We start from the raw sequence: 17,663 nt of genomic DNA, 5'->3' as shown, positions 1-17,663 counted from the left end.
GCAACGTGTTAGCAGGAGGCAACATTTCACTAACATGGTGGAACAGTACGTGTGCACACCCCTCCACGTACTGACTGATGGTTCGGCCCCATTCAACTTCTGGGTCTCTAAATTGTCCACGTGGCCAGAGCTAGCCTTTTATGCCTTGGAGGTGCTGGCCTGCCCGGCGGCCAGCGTTTTGTCTGAACGTGTATTCAGCACGGCAGGGGGCGTCATTACAGACAAACGCAGCCGCCTGTCTACAGCCAATGTGGACAAGCTGACGTTCATAAAAATGAACCAGGCATGGATCCCACAGGATCTGTCCGTCCCTTGTCCAGATTAGACATTAACTACCTCCCCTTAACCATATATTATTGGACTCCAGGGCACTTCCTCATTCAATCCTATTTTTATTTTCATTTTACCATTATATTGCGAGGCTACCCAAAGTTGAATGAACCTCTCCTGTGTCTGGGTGCCGGGGCCTAAATATATGCCAATGGACTGTTCCAATGTTGGGTGACGTGAAGCCTGATTCTCTGCTATGACATGCAGAATGATTCTCTGCTGACATGAAGCCAGATTGTCTGTTACGGGACCTCTCTCCTCTGCCTGTGTGCTGGGCCTAAATATATGCCAATGGACTGTTGCAGTGGTGGCTGACGTGAAGCCTCATTCTCTGCTATGACATGCAGACTGATTCTCTGCTGACATGAAGCCAGATTCTCTGTTACGGGACCTCTCTCCTCTGCCTGTGTGTGCTGGGCCTAAATATATGCCAATGGACTGTTGCAGTGGTGGCTGACGTGAAGCCTCATTCTCTGCTATGACATGCAGACTAATTCTCTGCTGACATGAAGACAGATTCTCTGTTACGGGACCTCTCTCCTCTGCCTGTGTGTGTGCTGGGCCTAAATATATGCCAATGGACTGTTGCAGTGGTGGCTGACGTGAAGCCTCATTCTCTGCTATGACATGCAGACTGATTCTCTGCTGACATGAAGCCAGATTCTCTGTTACGGGACCTCCCTCCTCTGCCTGGGTGCTGGGCCTAAATATATGCCAATGGACTGTTGCAGTGGTGGCTGACGTGAAGCCTCATTCTCTGCTATGACATGCAGACTAATTCTCTGCTGACATGAAGACAGATTCTCTGTTACGGGACCTCTCTCCTCTGCCTGGTGTGCTGGGCCTAAATATATGCCAATGGACTGTTGCAGTGGTGGCTGACGTGAAGCCTCATTCTCTGCTATGACATGCAGACTGATTCTCTGCTGACATGAAGCCAGATTCTCTGTTACGGGACCTCCCTCCTCTGCCTGGGTGCTGGGCCTAAATATATGCCAATGGACTGTTGCAGTGGTGGCTGACGTGAAGCCTCATTCTCTGCTATGACATGCAGACTGATTCTCTGCTGACATGAAGACAGATTCTCTGTTACGGGACCTCCCTCCTCTGCCTGGGTGCTGGGCCTAAATATATGCCAATGGACTGTTGCAGTGGTGGCTGACGTGAAGCCTCATTCTCTGCTATGACATGCAGACTGATTCTCTGCTGACATGAAGACAGATTCTCTGTTACGGGACCTCCCTCCTCTGCCTGGGTGCTGGGCCTAAATATATGCCAATGGACTGTTGCAGTGGTGGCTGACGTGAAGCCTCATTCTCTGCTATGACATGCAGACTAATTCTCTGCTGACATGAAGCCAGATTCTCTGTTACGGGACCTCTCTCCTCTGCCTGGGTGCTGGGCCTAAATTTATGAAAATGGACTCTTACAGTGGTGGGTGACGTGAAGCCAGATTCTCTGCTATGGGACCTCTCTCCAATTGATTTTGGTTAATTTTTATTTATTTAATTTTTATTTTAATTCATTTCCCTATCCACATTTGTTTGCAGGGGATTTACCTACATGTTGCTGCCTTTTGCAGCCCTCTAGCTCTTTCCTGGGCTGTTTTACAGCCTTTTTAGTGCCGAAAAGTTCGGGTCCCCATTGACTTCAATGGGGTTCGGGTTCGGGACGAAGTTCGGATCGGGTTCGGCCGAACTTCTCGAACCTGAACATCCAGGTGTTCGCTCAACTCTACTAGTGATCAATAATGAGATCACATATACAGTACAATGTGAAGAAAGTGAATTGTGGTCCATGACATATAAGTGTACTACACAATATGGAACTAAAAAAAAGTATAACTTTATTGTAATGAAATTCAGCTAATCATATTTACTGTTGACCGTATTGAACTCCACGAAGTGGAAATATGATCTAAATTTCTGGGAAAATGCGATTCGTCACAAAGCCAAATTTCCTCCTGATTTGTGGTAACGAATCTATTTTCACTGAATGGCAGTAAGAAATCTAATTATCTTAATTGAAGAAACCTGCTGCAAAATCCTGTACGCAGTGAGGCAAGAAGTCACCACACCGGCTGATGTCATGATGTCGTCATGGGCCACGTGAGATTTCTCAAGATTGCGGCGGCCAGTTCTTCACAGTCAAATAGATGAGGGTAACTATGATTTCATGACGGGGTGGCACAATTGCTGTTCCCTGTCAATGCACCAACTACAAATAAAGAAATGTGCTTTGTGATGAGGTAATTTGTCACAAAGCAAATTTTGGGGGAAATTTTGGCAAAGCAGCCAAATCGAATTTCCCAATACAAATGTTATTGCTTGCAAATTAGCTTAAATAAATAGCTAAAGCACGTTGTATATTCAAACAAAATCTTTATTAAAAAAAACATACAAATAAGTTAGCAAAAATAAAAAGATGGCAAATCCACACATTTAATAAAAAAAAACTTGTCAAATCATGTTACATTTAAATTGGTCAAACCACATTAAAATCTATAAAAAAAATTGGCCCCACCGAACATAAAAAATCATATTTCTGCAGAACAGCACACCCTTTAATAAAAACGACTACGAAAATATATATTACAAAACATTCTCATACTAAAAGTTGGAATTCATCAGAAGTAATGTCCTCGATTATCCAGATCACAAAATTCATGGCGTTTTATTTATATAATTAATAAATATAACCTGGATTGATTTTTAAATTAAATTAAATGATCTCTTTTTTATGTTAAATTAATTAGGTGTAGCTATATTTTAATTTAATAATTTAATTAAATAATTTGCCTTGTTATGGCAATGTTACAGGACAGTTCTTTAAATATGACCCAAAAAGGGATAGTCAGTCATAAAATAATAATTGATTTCAGTTCATAGAAAACAAAGTTGCCCAACCCTCATTCTTTGAGGGTGGGGGAGAGTTTAGAAAGTATACAATAGCAGTTACCCATTAACCCATCTATTATAAAGGGGTTTGGAAAACTGTGAGACAGGTCTCATGATGGACTGTGTGTGGTATTGCAACCCACTTCGAAAGGGGTTGTCCACCAGTTTTTTTAAGACTCATAACAATGTAAAATAATACGTCATTCACCTCACCAATCTCCTGCTGCTCCCGTTCTTGTGCTTCTCGGTCCCCTGCCTGTCTCTACTTCCTAGTCCCACACACAGGAAATCAGTGCTCAAAACTGCTCAGACAATCACTGTCTGTTGAGAGGGACCAGGAAGTAGAGACCATTTGGAAAGAAAGCTGTGGAGCATTGGTAATGTGAGAATTACTTTTTTTTTCTAATTTTACACTGTTTTGAGCCGTTTTACAAAATTGTAGTCAACCAGATAACCTTTATAATAAGGATAACTTGTAATATCAGACACAACCTTTTTCTGGAAATAGCAGACCCCTTTTTAATTCCCATCTATGCCCTGGAAGTCCTCATAATTTTTGAGTTGTCTATCTTCATACAGACTACATATATTTTTTTATTTCTTTTGGAGCATAAATAATATACCTGCATAAAGTAAGGACACTCTTTTGGCTCCTCAGGTATATGTTGAACATAGACATGGAGATTTATTAGTCTACATCTGAGAAGTTTTTTGAGCAGCCTCCCAGTATCAGGTTATGTTCCAGTGTTACCTCTCTACAGAACATATCATGTTTCAAAACTCCAATATACTTTTATAGAGCAAGTGCAAACTACATCACAATCTATGGGTAGTGGTAATAAGACAAAATGGGAGTTTCCTGCCCAAAGAACCTATAGTCTATAATAATTACTATAAAGGACTAGGTTGGACAAGTTATGTAGATCTAAAATAATTTGATGTATTCATTTTTTCTAAAAGTCCCCCATCAGACACTATACCCAACAATCTAAATTAATTTAATCTGTGTTTTTTTGTATATAAAAGTAGAATAAAAAATGAAATCCACAGAATCCTAATCTTGTAAAAACTTTCAGGAAAGTCAACAACAATATATATTTTGAAAGATTAGTTTCCAATATGCTGGTCCGGGTAGTTTATAGACACTTCTCCAGATGTGATGCTGTCAACAATGGAAGACAATGAGGTCATGTCCCGTTGCTCAGAAGAGTCATCACTTAAAAGATGATCTGCAAAACAAGACACATGAAATGATTCATTAATGCAGAATATTTATTGATAGGTGTGAATGCATGACTGTTGGTGAGAATCAGTTTCCTAGCACGTAATTCAAATTGCATAGTAAGACTATAAGAAATTGTGTATGAAGACTGAAGCATTGAATTTACTTATGCTTTTTGAAGTTGTGCTTTTAAAAGAAGTCATTGCCCTATAGGTGATATAAACAGTTAACAATCCGTACCTTTCTTTCTGTTTTCTACTTATCTGATTTTCAAAAAATAAAGTTTAATGACAAATGCTAATTAGTTTGAAAGTATACAGGAGTGTTTCTCATTGCTGCAAGTGCCATGCCCTCTGGAGAATATCATTGATAGTTCCTCCCATGTCTCCCTGTAAGACAGTCCAGTGTCCCTAAGTCTCTGCTCCCTCAAATCCTATGACCCACACAACTTCAATTGGTGGAGGGATGGCAATATTGTCTTCTTCTCATAGAAGGTATCTATATTGCAAGCCTGAACAGGGGCACATGACCACCAATAGCCAATCACATATTATGTGTGTCCCACCACTCCACAGAACCCATTACTTTCCTTGTCTATGGCTTTTTCTTCAAAGTGTCCCAGGATCTGTTTTCATTAAATGTGGTGGCTTTTTGCTATAATGTAGGTTTTCTCATATATGGTGTTTATGCGTACCTTTAATTATTGCTACTTATGCTGCTGTTTTAATTTTCTTAAACTAAGTGGAGGCCCCATCTTATTTTGCTATGGGACCCTATGAATTATACGTCCCTGGCTAAACACAAGTAAGGCTACTTTCACATCTGCGCTTTCCGTTATAGGATCTCAATAGCGGGGGAAAACGCATCTGTTTTGTTCCCATTCATTGTCAATGGGGACAAAAGTGAACTGAACTAAAAGTAATGCACCAAAATGCATTCCGTTCCGTTTGGTTGCGTCCTCATCATGGACAGAATAACACAGCGTTTTTCTGTCTGCAATATGGTACGGAGCAAGACAGATCCGTCCTGACTCACAATGTAAGTCAATGGAGACGGATCCATTTTGGCTTTTTTAGAGATAATACAACCTGATCCGTTCAGAATGGATGCAGACGGTTGTATTATCATGACAGAAGCTTTTTTGCTGATCCATGACGGATCCAGCAAAAACGCTGTTGTGAAAGTAGCCTAAGCGAAGAAATATTTTCTTACAGGCCCTCTTTCTATCAGTATGGCTTTGAAAAATCGTATCATTACATTTCCTCAGCGTTAAGTCAGAGTTCTCAGACAGAGCAGATTCTTTATTACTCCTTTGTGCTCTAGCTGGCACTTTGCATTATTGCACATAGCTGGGAGTATGACCTTCACCAACCATTTATTGGGGGCATGTGATTTTCTAAGCAGTGCATATCATTTGTAATGCAAAAGCCTGGAGGAATTTCTGTTCTTATTTCACCCATTAACATAAAGTACACATTTTTGACCTTTGCTAGAAAAACAATTCATTTACACTTTGTTCTCATGCAAATCCATTCAGATGTGCTCTGCATACATTTATATGACATGGATTTTGTTTGAAATTGATTATTTTACCTGCAGGAAATGTAATTGACTGTTTTTATTCATATTAATTATTTCTTATGAATGCCCTGTACGTTCAATATTAGTGAGAAATAATCTTTACTATAAACTAGCTATCAATTAATTTCCCAGAATTTGTTTCTGGTCTGATTTGGCCAGATTTAATTTGGTATGAAAAAGTTATGATTAACACCCTGGGGTCTCCTAGGACAGTATCCAAACCCTTTCAAGCTTAAACACCAAGACGTCATTAGTAATGTCACTGAAAGGATCACATACGGCTATGGGTAAATGGATGGTAACCTGTCGATTGTTAAACTATGTAAGACTGTGCCAAATTCTAAATTGTAAAGCTTATTTTTATTAATTTGTCCAAAATTTTCTCTAGCGCTTTCACTCGAGGTGCACTGTTAAGACTTAAAAAATATTGCAGAGAAGTATAAATGGAGCGTGTATGGAGCCACACCGAGTCCTTGTGCCCCCCACTATAGGAAGTCTATAGGGCCTGTATGATGTCTTTTTATAACTTCTTTGGGCAAATGTGCAAGTGCTTACACTGTAAATGTAAAACTTTTTGTAATTTTTTTTCTCAGCAATCTTATTTAACTGAAGGCTTAAAAGGAATTGTTTGCACTGTAACTGCCATGGTGCTCGTGGGTTTTCATGTGGGCATTTCAATTAGGTACGGAAGGCAAAAAAGTTGTGACTAAGAGAGTGGTGCTTTAAAGTTTGTTGACTCTTCATAATTTTCTATATTTTTGCATAAATTTTACCTAAAACTAGATAAGATCTTCATACAAGTCCTAAAAGTAGATAAAGATAACCAAATCAAATTAGTCAAAAATATTAGCCTTGGTCATTTATTTACTGGCCATCACCTAGACAAGTCAGAAGGCTATTGGAATTTTTTTTTGTGGATGAGACCAAAATAGAACGTTCTGGTTTAAATGAGAAGCCTTATGTTTGGAGAAAGGAAAACTCTTCATTCCAGCATTAAAAAAATTCATCTTATCTGTGAAACACGGTGGTGGTGGCATCATGAGCCAGTTTTGCTGCATCCGGGTCAGGATCGCTTGACATCATTGATGGAACAACAAATTCTGAATTATACCATCAAATTCTAAAGGGAAATGTCAGGACATCTGTCCTTGAGCTGAAGAGATTGTGGGTCATGAAGCAAGAATACTACCCTAAGCAAACTAATTGTTCTACTAAAGAATGGTTAAATGCACAGGAATAGGTCATGAATATCAAATTGGGGGATCTGACTCCTGGCAACGCCACTGATCAGCTGTTTTGAAGAGGTAGCAGTGCTCAAGCAGTTGTAATAATACCTTGCTGCCGCTACAAATGAGACGACGCACAGGTAATTTTGAAGAGGAAGCAACGCTTGCACGAGTGCCATTATCTTAGACCCCCAAAGATCTGATATTGATGACTAATCCAGAAGATAGGTCATCAGTAACTTTGTACTGCACAACCCCTTTAAAGAAGAATAAAGTTAAAGTTTTGGAATGGCCAAGTCAAAATTCTGACCTTAATCCAATAGAAATGGAAGGAAGCACCAGAAGCGTGCAGTTCATGGGAGGAAACCCATCAACATAACAGAGCTGAAGCTGTTTTGTACAGAGGAATGGGATAAAATTCCTCCAAGCCGATGTGCAGGACTAATCAACAATTACTGGAAGTGCTGCAGTTATTGCTGCACAAGGGGCTCACACCTGATACTGAATGCAAAGGTTCACATACTTTTGCCAATCACAAACATTATGATATTGGTTCATTTTCCTCAATAAATAAATAACCAAGTGTAATATTTCTGAGTCAGTTGTTTGATTTGGTTATATTTAGGTCATATTTATGCAGAAATATTGAAAATGATGAAGGTTCACAAACTTTCAAGCACTAGTATACATAAGACTGACAGGCAAGGAGAGATAGGGAGGCTTGGTATACCATATATTATAGCATTGAAGGGCTGTCTCAAAAAACTCTCCATGGTCTCTAAGGCTGGGTTCACACCTGAGCGTTTTACAGCGCGTTCAAACTCGCTGTAAAACGCTCAACACATGAAAACTAATGCTTCCCTATGGCCCTGGTTCACACTTGAGCGTTTTACAGCGCTGAAAAACGCCCGACGCTCAAAAAAGTTCTTGAGCTTCTTTGGGGCGTTTTGTCGCGCGTTCCCGTACATAGACTTTCGGGAACGCGCGACAATGGGAGGTCGCTTGTCTCTGTATGTGCCATTTTAAACGCCGGTACAATCGCGCATACAGAGCGCTCCTTTCAGAACGCTCAGGGGTGAACCCAGCCTTAAAGGGCTGACTGCCTGCATATTCATATCCAAGAACAGCTTTAAAGCACAAACTGGTATTCTAATAACAGAATGTTGTAATATGCTGTCTTAAATGTGTATATTGCTTTTAAAACATGTTTTTTGTTTTCAATTTTTTTTCAGTATTTTATCATTTTGTGAGGTCTAAATCATCATTTTACATATGTATGGTATGATCCAACTATATGTTTGTAGGCTAAATTTTGGTAACCTGGTCACGTGGAGGGCAGTGACCTTTACATTTATATGACAGGTATAAACAAGAGCCATGTAACACTGCCATAACGTGAGGACAAGAACGATAGGGAGATCCAGTTGAACGGTTTCATTGACTTTTTCTTCTCGTTTACTACTAATTGTTTATTGACATGAACTGCATAGAATAGGATTTACATGGCATGTTACAATATAACATAATGTGGGCTATCTCCATGAGAAGGATTACCTAATAAACATAATAGATACAGGTCCATACAGTATATCCAAGATATTTTTCAAATATTTTATTTTGTATAATTTTTTTTATTTTAGAGTACTTTTTTCAAGACTGGTCACTTCATAGTTTATCTACATTAATATTTTTGGATTTTAAGCAAAAAAATTTAAATAAGAAAAATGGAATTTGTTATTTTTAGGAGACCCCATTGCTAAATCAGATTAGATAAATCATCACAACATATTGATCTGTTCTTCTGATTCTACTGTAGGTGGCAAACATATGTTATGTATGGTATGATGGATGCATGTGTCCGAGCTATTTAGTCTTCTTGTATGTTATATTGTGATACTGTCAAGTCATTGAAATCCAGAAAAATATGAGCAATATGGTACACAGTTTGCAGCAGGTTGAGGGGGAAGAAAAAAAAAATATGTCCCCAAACTGCTTAGTTGATAAAAATATCACGTCAAGTCACGAATCTGTAGAATATAACTTCACTCACCGCTTTGACTACTGTTAAAATCAGACTCGTTCCATTCTGGGCTGCAAGAAGAGGAACTTGATCCACATTCACTTGATATCTAAGAGTATAAAATAAAACATTACAATGAGTAGGCAAATGAAATATACACATTATGATATTGAGTATTGATCCAAGGGTGTAGCTAGAGGGGATGCAGAGGTAGTGGTCACTCCCAGGCCCTGGAGCATCAGGAAGCATGGACTTTCTGCCACATAAAAATACACTAGAAATAAGCATATTTCTTAAAATTTAGTTTGGATCCAATTCGGTTGAATCAGATGGACAATTTAATTTGGCGAGTTGAGGGAATTACCAATTTGGAAAATTCCACTTGAAATTGCCCGAATTTTCTGGAATGTTCTCTCTCCCTCCCGCCCGCCCACTCTTTTTTACTCTCATTCTCCTAAATCAAATGACACAAAATTCGGCTTATTTAGTTTCAAAGTTTTTTGGAAAATTCGTGTTGAATTTCTAAACTTTAAAATCAATTCGCTCATCTCTAAAAGACTTCAGTATTATAAATGGCCCATACAGTAGAAAGCCTAGACATTCTGAAGGAGCTTCAAATTTTGCCTCTGAATTGACTTTCACACAATATATTTCAGTTTGCCGCATTGTATGTGCAGATTTTACACTGGTAATGTGTTGTAAAAGCTGCAAAAATTAACTAACAAAAAATATCTTTATCTTTAAATACAGATATCAGATTTGAGGAATGTATTGGATGAGCGAATGAAATAAAAAAATGTTGATTTTGGTAGAATAAACATGCATGCAAAAGATAATTTTCCTAGTTATGGTGGGTTCACACATGGCAGATTTGCTCTTGTGGATTTTTCTGCGGGAAATCTGCCGCATTGTACAGTACTGCTATATGCACTATGTTAAAAATCTGCATGGTAAATTGAAAAATCCACATGTAAATTGGCGTGCATTTGAAATAAATCTGCAGCATGATAATTTATGTTGCAGATCGCCACGGTGGATTTGACTCTTTCTGGTTTTTGACACGGTTCTGGCAGTGGACTTTATATTTCATGAACATACCATTAAAGTACAGGGCAAGAATGATGGAAGGACTTACCTGCCTCTGAACCAAGCTTTTATGAGGCAGGAATAGCGTTAGGGTCAGGACATTAGGATAAACTGGATAGTCTCTTAGAAAATGATATTTCCGAATTACAAGTAATAAGAAAGGTTATCATTTTAGATATTGATATAATAGGACTTTTATGATTTTGTAATAGGGATCCCAAATATTGTCACTGCCTGTAACCTTTCTGTTTACAAGGACGACCAGCAGCTCTGTACGAGAATAGATAAACTATAGCAAAAGTAACGCACAATCATTACAAAAACAATAAAGAAAAGCTGAGGTTTATGTTATCTTCTCCTTCAGTATTAAAAAGAAATGTTAGGTCTCATGCACACGACTGTGGTGTGTTTTGCGGTCTGAAAATCGTGGATCCGCAAAACACGAGTGGCGTCCGTGCGCGTTCCGCAATTTGCGGAACGGCATGGACAGCCTTCAATATAAATGCCTATTCTTGTCCGCAAAGCGCAGACAAGAATAGGACATGTTATATTTTTTTTGCGGGGCCACGGAATGGAGCAACGGACGCGGACAGCACACTGAGTGCTGTCCGCATCTTTTGCGGCCCTATTGAAGTGAATGGGTCTGCATCCGAGCCGCCAAAACGGCGGCTTGGATGTGGACCACAACAACGGCAGTGTGCATGAGGCCTTAGTCATCCACAGAATTCCTATTAAAGGATCTGATCGGTCGGGTTCCAACTCTCGACATCACTGGAGATTTACAGTTTGAAATTTCTGCGACAAATCTGTGCCTGTGGAGATGCTCTTAGGTTAGAGCTCAATGGGATATGTTGTGCAACTAGAATATTGCAATGTCACATTGCAACACTGCGCTTAATGATTATCAATAGGGTTCGAGTTGCAATTCTTGACCTAGCACGCCCGGGATGCTCCAGACACAACTAAGGCTACTTTCACATCTGCGGCACTGCGATCTGGCTGACAGTTCCGGCATAGAACGGATCTCCGCCGGACCCTCTATACTTAATGAGCCCAGCGGGCATTCTGGTTGCATCTGGCAGTGCAGGATCTGGGGAATTCCGTCAGGCTGTTCTCTGCAGGACAGTGGCGTAACTAGAAATGACTGGGCCCTAGAGCAAATTTTTGAATGGGGGCCACCCCTAGCAACTTCTTCACACCTTCTTCAATATCACTCTCTCAGACCAGGCCCAGCAGCCATTTTGTCAGTTTCCTACACATATATATGACATGTCACTGTATATACTGTCACCATAAATAATGTCATTATATAATACTGTTGAGGGGGCCCTGGCAATAAAATCTTTTAGTCCTCCTACTGGGTGGGCCCCTTCTGAGTTTGGGCCCCAAAGCAGCTGCTTCCCCCAATAGCTATGCCCCTGCTGCCAGAACAACCCGCTGGAATACATGCTACAGGTGTGAAAGTAGCCTAATCAAACCCTGTTGGATTTTTTGGTCCCAGGTTGCAACTCGCACCCGACTTTGCTATTATAGACCGCTATGTAAGTCGCAGTTGTGCAAATAATTTTGGTCAAGTAACTTGTCTGAGACTTGCGACCCATGGTGCCCTATAAATCTTGCCTAATGCAATGCTTTAAAGAAAAAAATCTACACCATAGATTTGTGGGTTTCCGATCTTATTTCTCCTAGTAAAGAATTGGTAGGCGACACAAAATAATATAATACAAGCCAGATGAGATAAATTCATAATTCAATATAATGTACTGTGTCATAAATAATACAAGCTGCAAAATATATTAGCCTGGCGTGTCAACTGTTTGTCTTTTATATCAATGTAAATGATATTGCGGTCGCTTTCACTTGATGAATATGAATAGATGGATTCACGATTACAAAGTCCCATGTTAGTAAAGCACAAGCTGTGTACGTAAAGCAGCTGAGTGAATGGACACACATTAATAGGTAAACCGATACTAGAAAAGATGGAGGCCGCAGCTCGCACAAGGTGGATGAATCGCTGTGCCACACACACGCAGCCTGTTACTGTCACTCACTGGAAAGTAAGCTATATAGGAAGAGATTGATTGACCTGCTTGTCTGTGGTAACAACATAAGGCAGCCTTACTCCTCCCGGCTTGATTTTCTGTATGATTTGTAGCAAGAATTAACATGGCGAGTTGAAGGAATTACCATTAAGTCAGATATGGATATTTTATGAAAGAAGAGTTATAGGTCTGTGTGGGTGTTACAATGGAACAGACTGTTATGGCATAAATGTTTAAACTGGAAATACCACTTTATAAATATATGTTCCTCTTTAAAGTGTACCTCTCATTTCAGTTTATTTTTAATATAGTGTAGGGACAGGGATGTCAAACATTTATGTAATATACTGTATTGGGAAAGATGGTTCTTTATACTAGAAACTAGGATGTAAAGAGTCTTCTTAGCAAAGCTCTAACAACGTTGGTAAGGAGACTCCATCTTCAGTTCTACTGAGCGCTGAAGATGGCGGTGTGTAACATACAGAGGCTTCCTGGCTAATTCTTGTCACTACCCCAGTCCCTCACTATGTAAATGTTCCGTAAATCTCACTACTCATCACCTTTGGTATATGACTCGTTATACACAGGCGTCTTCAGCCTTCTGAGAAGGCACTGGCGGTCCTCATCAAGTATAGCGCCGTACATTGTATAGCGGCTTAGGGCTCTTTCACACTTGCGTTCTTTTCTTCCGGCATAGAGTTCCGTCGTCGGGGCTCTATGCTGGAAGAATCCTGATCAGTTTTATCCTAATGCATTCTGAATGGAGAGAAATCCATTCAGGATGCATCAGGATGTCTTCAGTTCAGGACCGGAACGTTTTTTGGCCAGAGAAAATACCGCAGCATGCTGCACTTTTTGCTCCGGCCAAAAATCCTGAACACTTGCCGCAAGGCCGGATCCGGAATTAGTGCCCATTGAATGGCATTAATCCGGATCTGGCCTTAAGCTAAACGTCGTTTCGGTGCATTGCCGGATCCGACGTTTAGCTTTTTCTGAATGGTTACCATGGCTGCCGGGACGCTAAAGTCCTGGCAGCCATGGTAAAGTGTAGTGGGGAGTGGGGGAGCAGTATACTTACATCACATGGCACGTCATCCATGCTCATGGGGCGCTCTGACGTCATTCTGGAGCGCCCCGGGAGCCGCACGGACTGTAAGTATACTGCTTCCCCGCTCCCCACTACTACTATGGCAACCAGGACTTTAATAGCGTCCTGGCTGCCATAGTAACACTGAACGCATTTTGAAGACGGATCCGTCTTCAAATGCTTTCAGTTCACTTGCGTTTTTCCGGATCCGGCGTGTAATTCCGGTAAATGGAGTACACGCCGGATCCGGACAACGCAAGTGTGAAAGAGCCCTAAGGTTGGTATCGCAGCTCATCCCCATTCCCTTCAATGGAGCTGAGCTGCACCTAGGCAAGATGACCCATGAAGGTGTTGTCACACGGCCTAGGAATGGACAAGAGAACACCACGGTGCTACTGCGAGTGCTGCTGCCTTCTCAAACAGGTGATCATCGAAAATCCCAGTTATCGGACCCCCACCAATTGGATACTGAAGACCTATCCAGAGGATAGATCATCAATATAAAAGACTCAGAAAACCCCCTTAGGGCAAGATGACAGACATTTCAGGGTGCTGCCACACTATTACTTTTCATTGGCTTGCTAATAATGCTATAAAATTCATGTGCTTTTGGGGGTGTTCTTTTTTTAGACTATTTTTTTTTTCCTATAGAGAAGTCTAGGGAACAAATTTCTGAAAAATGCCACACCCAGAGCATGCTGCGATTTCCAAAAGATGTCAAGAGAGAAACAAAAAAAAAAACAGGCATACCGTTTTATAATGCCATTACAAAAAATCTGATTAGAAAGTAACATCAGGACCAGGGGTGCAACACCAATGAGGCCAGGTGAGGCGATCGCCTCAGGCAGCACCAGGTAGGGGCAAGAGGGGGGCTAAGCGGCCATGGGCCGTGGGCAATGAGTGCTTTCTTTGTGGCAAAGGGGTTAGGTTAAGAAATTGTCATTGGGGGGCGCTGTTTCAGTTTTCACCTCAGGTAGAAGAAAGGCTCGGTGTACCCCTGATCACGACAGTGCAGTTATTGTGAAAATGACTTAATGTAAAACTACCGCCCTGAACCCTTTGAGCGAAGAAAAGGAACATGTCCTTTTTGTATACTTGTTTAGAAGGAATAGACCTTCTGTCGTGCATTGACATCGGGTGGGGGATTCATACTTAGAAGATATAAAGGACAATGCTAGTGAGGTCCAGGTCTTAATCTGAGCATGCCTTATGTGTGAGTCTTCTCACCATCATAACGAAGAAGTAACTGAAGTTTTACAAACCCTTTGCCTTCTGTAGAGGAGGAAAGGTTTTCCAGCATAATAAGCATTTGTTTAGCAGTTTGTTTTTCACTACATTACATAGGGGGGCAGGTGCTAGAGGATGAGATGACTGACATGGCCGTGTGGGAAGCCTTAATGAGGCATGACAGTGGGTTATGGTCTGACCCTGCCCCACACTCCATAATCACTGGCTCCTCTACCAAGTGACCACATGACCTTTATCAGATCAGGGGGTTAAGAGGTCAGCCTTAAAACCCTATTGGCATTGACATATTTGAGGAGTTCAAGTGTTGCCCAAATGCGGAAAGGAAGAAAACAAACTTGTGACAGCTGTGTGTGCACCACACTTGTCATCTGCGACACGTGACAGCAATACTGCCATGGAATTCAAGTTTCTAAGTAGCTGAAAGTAATGAAATCTGTTACTTGTCTATCTATCTATCTATCTATCTATCTATCTATCTATCTATCATCATTTATCTATCTATCTTTTATCTGTCTATCATTTATCTGTTCTATCTATCTATATATCTATCATCTCTCTATCTGTCTGTCTAACTATTATAAACTATTTATCTATCTACCTATTATCTATCTATCATCTATCTATCTATCTATCATCATTTATCTATCTATCATGTATCTATCTATTATTTATCTATCATGTATCTATCATCTATCTATATATCTATCTATCATCTATCTATCTACCTGTCTGTCTAACTATTATAAACTATTTATCTATCTACCTGTCTGTCTAACTATTATAAACTATTTATCTATCTACCTATTATCTATCTATCTATTATCTGTTCTATCTATCTATCTATCTATCTATCTATCTACCTATTATCTATCTATCTATCTATCTATCTATCTACCTGTCTGTCTAACTATTATAAACTATTTATCTATCTATCCATCTATCATCTATCTATCTATCTATCAATTATCTGTTCTATCTATCTACCTACCTATTATCTATCTATCTATCTATCTATCTATCTATCTATCTACCTACCTGTCTGTCTAACTATTATAAACTATTTATCTATCTATCCATCTATTATCAATTATCTGTTCTATCTATCTATCTATCTATCTATCTATCTATCTACCTACCTATTATCTATCTATCTACCTACCTGTCTGTCTAACTATTATAAACTTTTTATCTATCTATCCACCTATTATCTATCTATCAATTATCTGTTCTATCTATCTAGCTTTCTATCTATCTACCTATTATCTATCTATCTACACAGACATACTTCATATAATATGTAAAGGGCCACCTCATTTCCATCCTTCAGTGCCTCTTGTAATTTATCTTCATACTAATGTATAATGCTGAAAGCATATGTAAGTGATTGTCCGATCAGAGTGAGTTTTTTAGACTGAATTGATAAGCACATCAAACCAAGTAACCTTGTTCTACTTTTCTAACACAGATATATAATAAATAGATAGATAGATAGATAGATCATAGATAGATATGAGATAAATAGATAGATAATTAATAGATAGATAGATACAGATAGATAGATAGATAGATAATTGATGGCCAGATAGCATTATATATATATGAAGTTACTTACCACTCTCTGAGATCCATTATTGATGTAGAGCAAATCTCTTTGGTCCCTCTCTTGCTGGTTAAGAGAAGACAGCAGAGCTTGCAGTCGTTCTATATACTGGATGGCACTCCTCAAGATCTCAACTTTGGGGAGTCTCTGATTAGGGTTTAACAAAGTGCTTCTTTTTAATGCTTCAAAGGCTTCATTTACTTTCTTCAGTCTGCGTTTCTCCCTCAGGGTAGCTGCCCGTCTTCTATCCAATGACACTGTCTTCCGCTTGCACATCTTGCAGGCCCATGGCAGGCACTGGCCTGGGCAATGGTCTTGCTGGCTTACTGTGGAATGGGGTGAGACTTTTTCTTCAATGCCTGACTCTTGCAGTAACACACCTTCATTACAAAGTCCTATTGATCCACGATCTTGAAATCCAGTTTGATCATATGCCGGAAGCCTTGAAGAAAAGTAATTTTCATTGTCATAAAATCTTTGGTCTTGAAAAAAATAAGGACTGGTTTCAAAGAGTTCCATACTTCAGAACTGTTAAGATGTGTGTCTCCTCAACTACTACACAGCAACTGCACTTCTCCCCTTCACACCAACTGTTTGATGCCATTTAAACCCTCTGCCCAGCATTAAATCACAGAGATAAATATAGAAAACGCTCACGAAATTCGATCCACTTTTTAGCTGTTGCCTGACATCAAAACTTTTTACATCTGGATAGACAGGATTCTCCCTAGTGGATTCTGGTAGAAAAAAAAAAAACCAAGGAAACAAATACCTTTCTAAATAGGTTTTAGGATAGATTGTTTTGATGTATAGGAAAGATATAAAATTATCTATCTAATATCTATCTATTATTTATCTTGTCTCTATCATTTATTTTATCTTTTTTATCCACTGTTTATAACATTGGACCTTTTTACTTTTCACCAGTGTAGTCTTGTTATATATATATAAAAAAAAAAAAAATTTGGTGGCATTATACTAAGGAAAATGCACCATAATTAAAAGAAATGGAGTATCTGGTGTGCACCAAATTTATTAAATTTCGAGCATTTATGCATTTTACTACAGTTTTGATAAATCTTCACTTCATTTTTCAATCTAGATTAATAAAATGTAGGATAAATAATTATTCAGTGAAATTCCTTTAATCCATCATTCGATAATTCAGAAATTCTCATTATCACACACTTTTTTTCAGCACAGAAATCCAAGAGTATTCTAAAGAACTAGAAGAATGGGAAAGCTGTCCACTAAAGAGATTTCTCTGATTAAAGAATGCATTGAGGAGATTGTCTCATAAAGATGACCCCTGTCTATATGT

At 39.4% G+C, this 17,663-nt stretch overlaps 1 protein-coding gene across 1 annotated transcript; it reads right to left on the bottom strand.

The window, feature by feature from the left end:
• Positions 1 to 2,710: 2,710 nt before the first annotated feature.
• Positions 2,711 to 16,903, bottom strand: MYOG (myogenin). The gene is made up of 3 exons (XM_044286678.1): positions 16,355 to 16,903; positions 9,307 to 9,385; positions 2,711 to 4,456 (listed from the first exon to the last, which is right to left on the bottom strand). Exons 1-3 carry the CDS (start codon positions 16,859 to 16,861, stop codon positions 4,335 to 4,337), a joined length of 708 nt encoding a protein of 235 aa, XP_044142613.1. The 5' UTR covers positions 16,862 to 16,903; the 3' UTR covers positions 2,711 to 4,334.
• Positions 16,904 to 17,663: the final 760 nt, after the last annotated feature.

This window comes from Bufo gargarizans, chromosome 3, assembly GCF_014858855.1.
Source record: "Bufo gargarizans isolate SCDJY-AF-19 chromosome 3, ASM1485885v1, whole genome shotgun sequence".
Lineage (NCBI taxonomy): Eukaryota > Metazoa > Chordata > Amphibia > Anura > Bufonidae > Bufo > Bufo gargarizans.
This window is presented reverse-complemented; position numbering and strand designations above follow the sequence as displayed.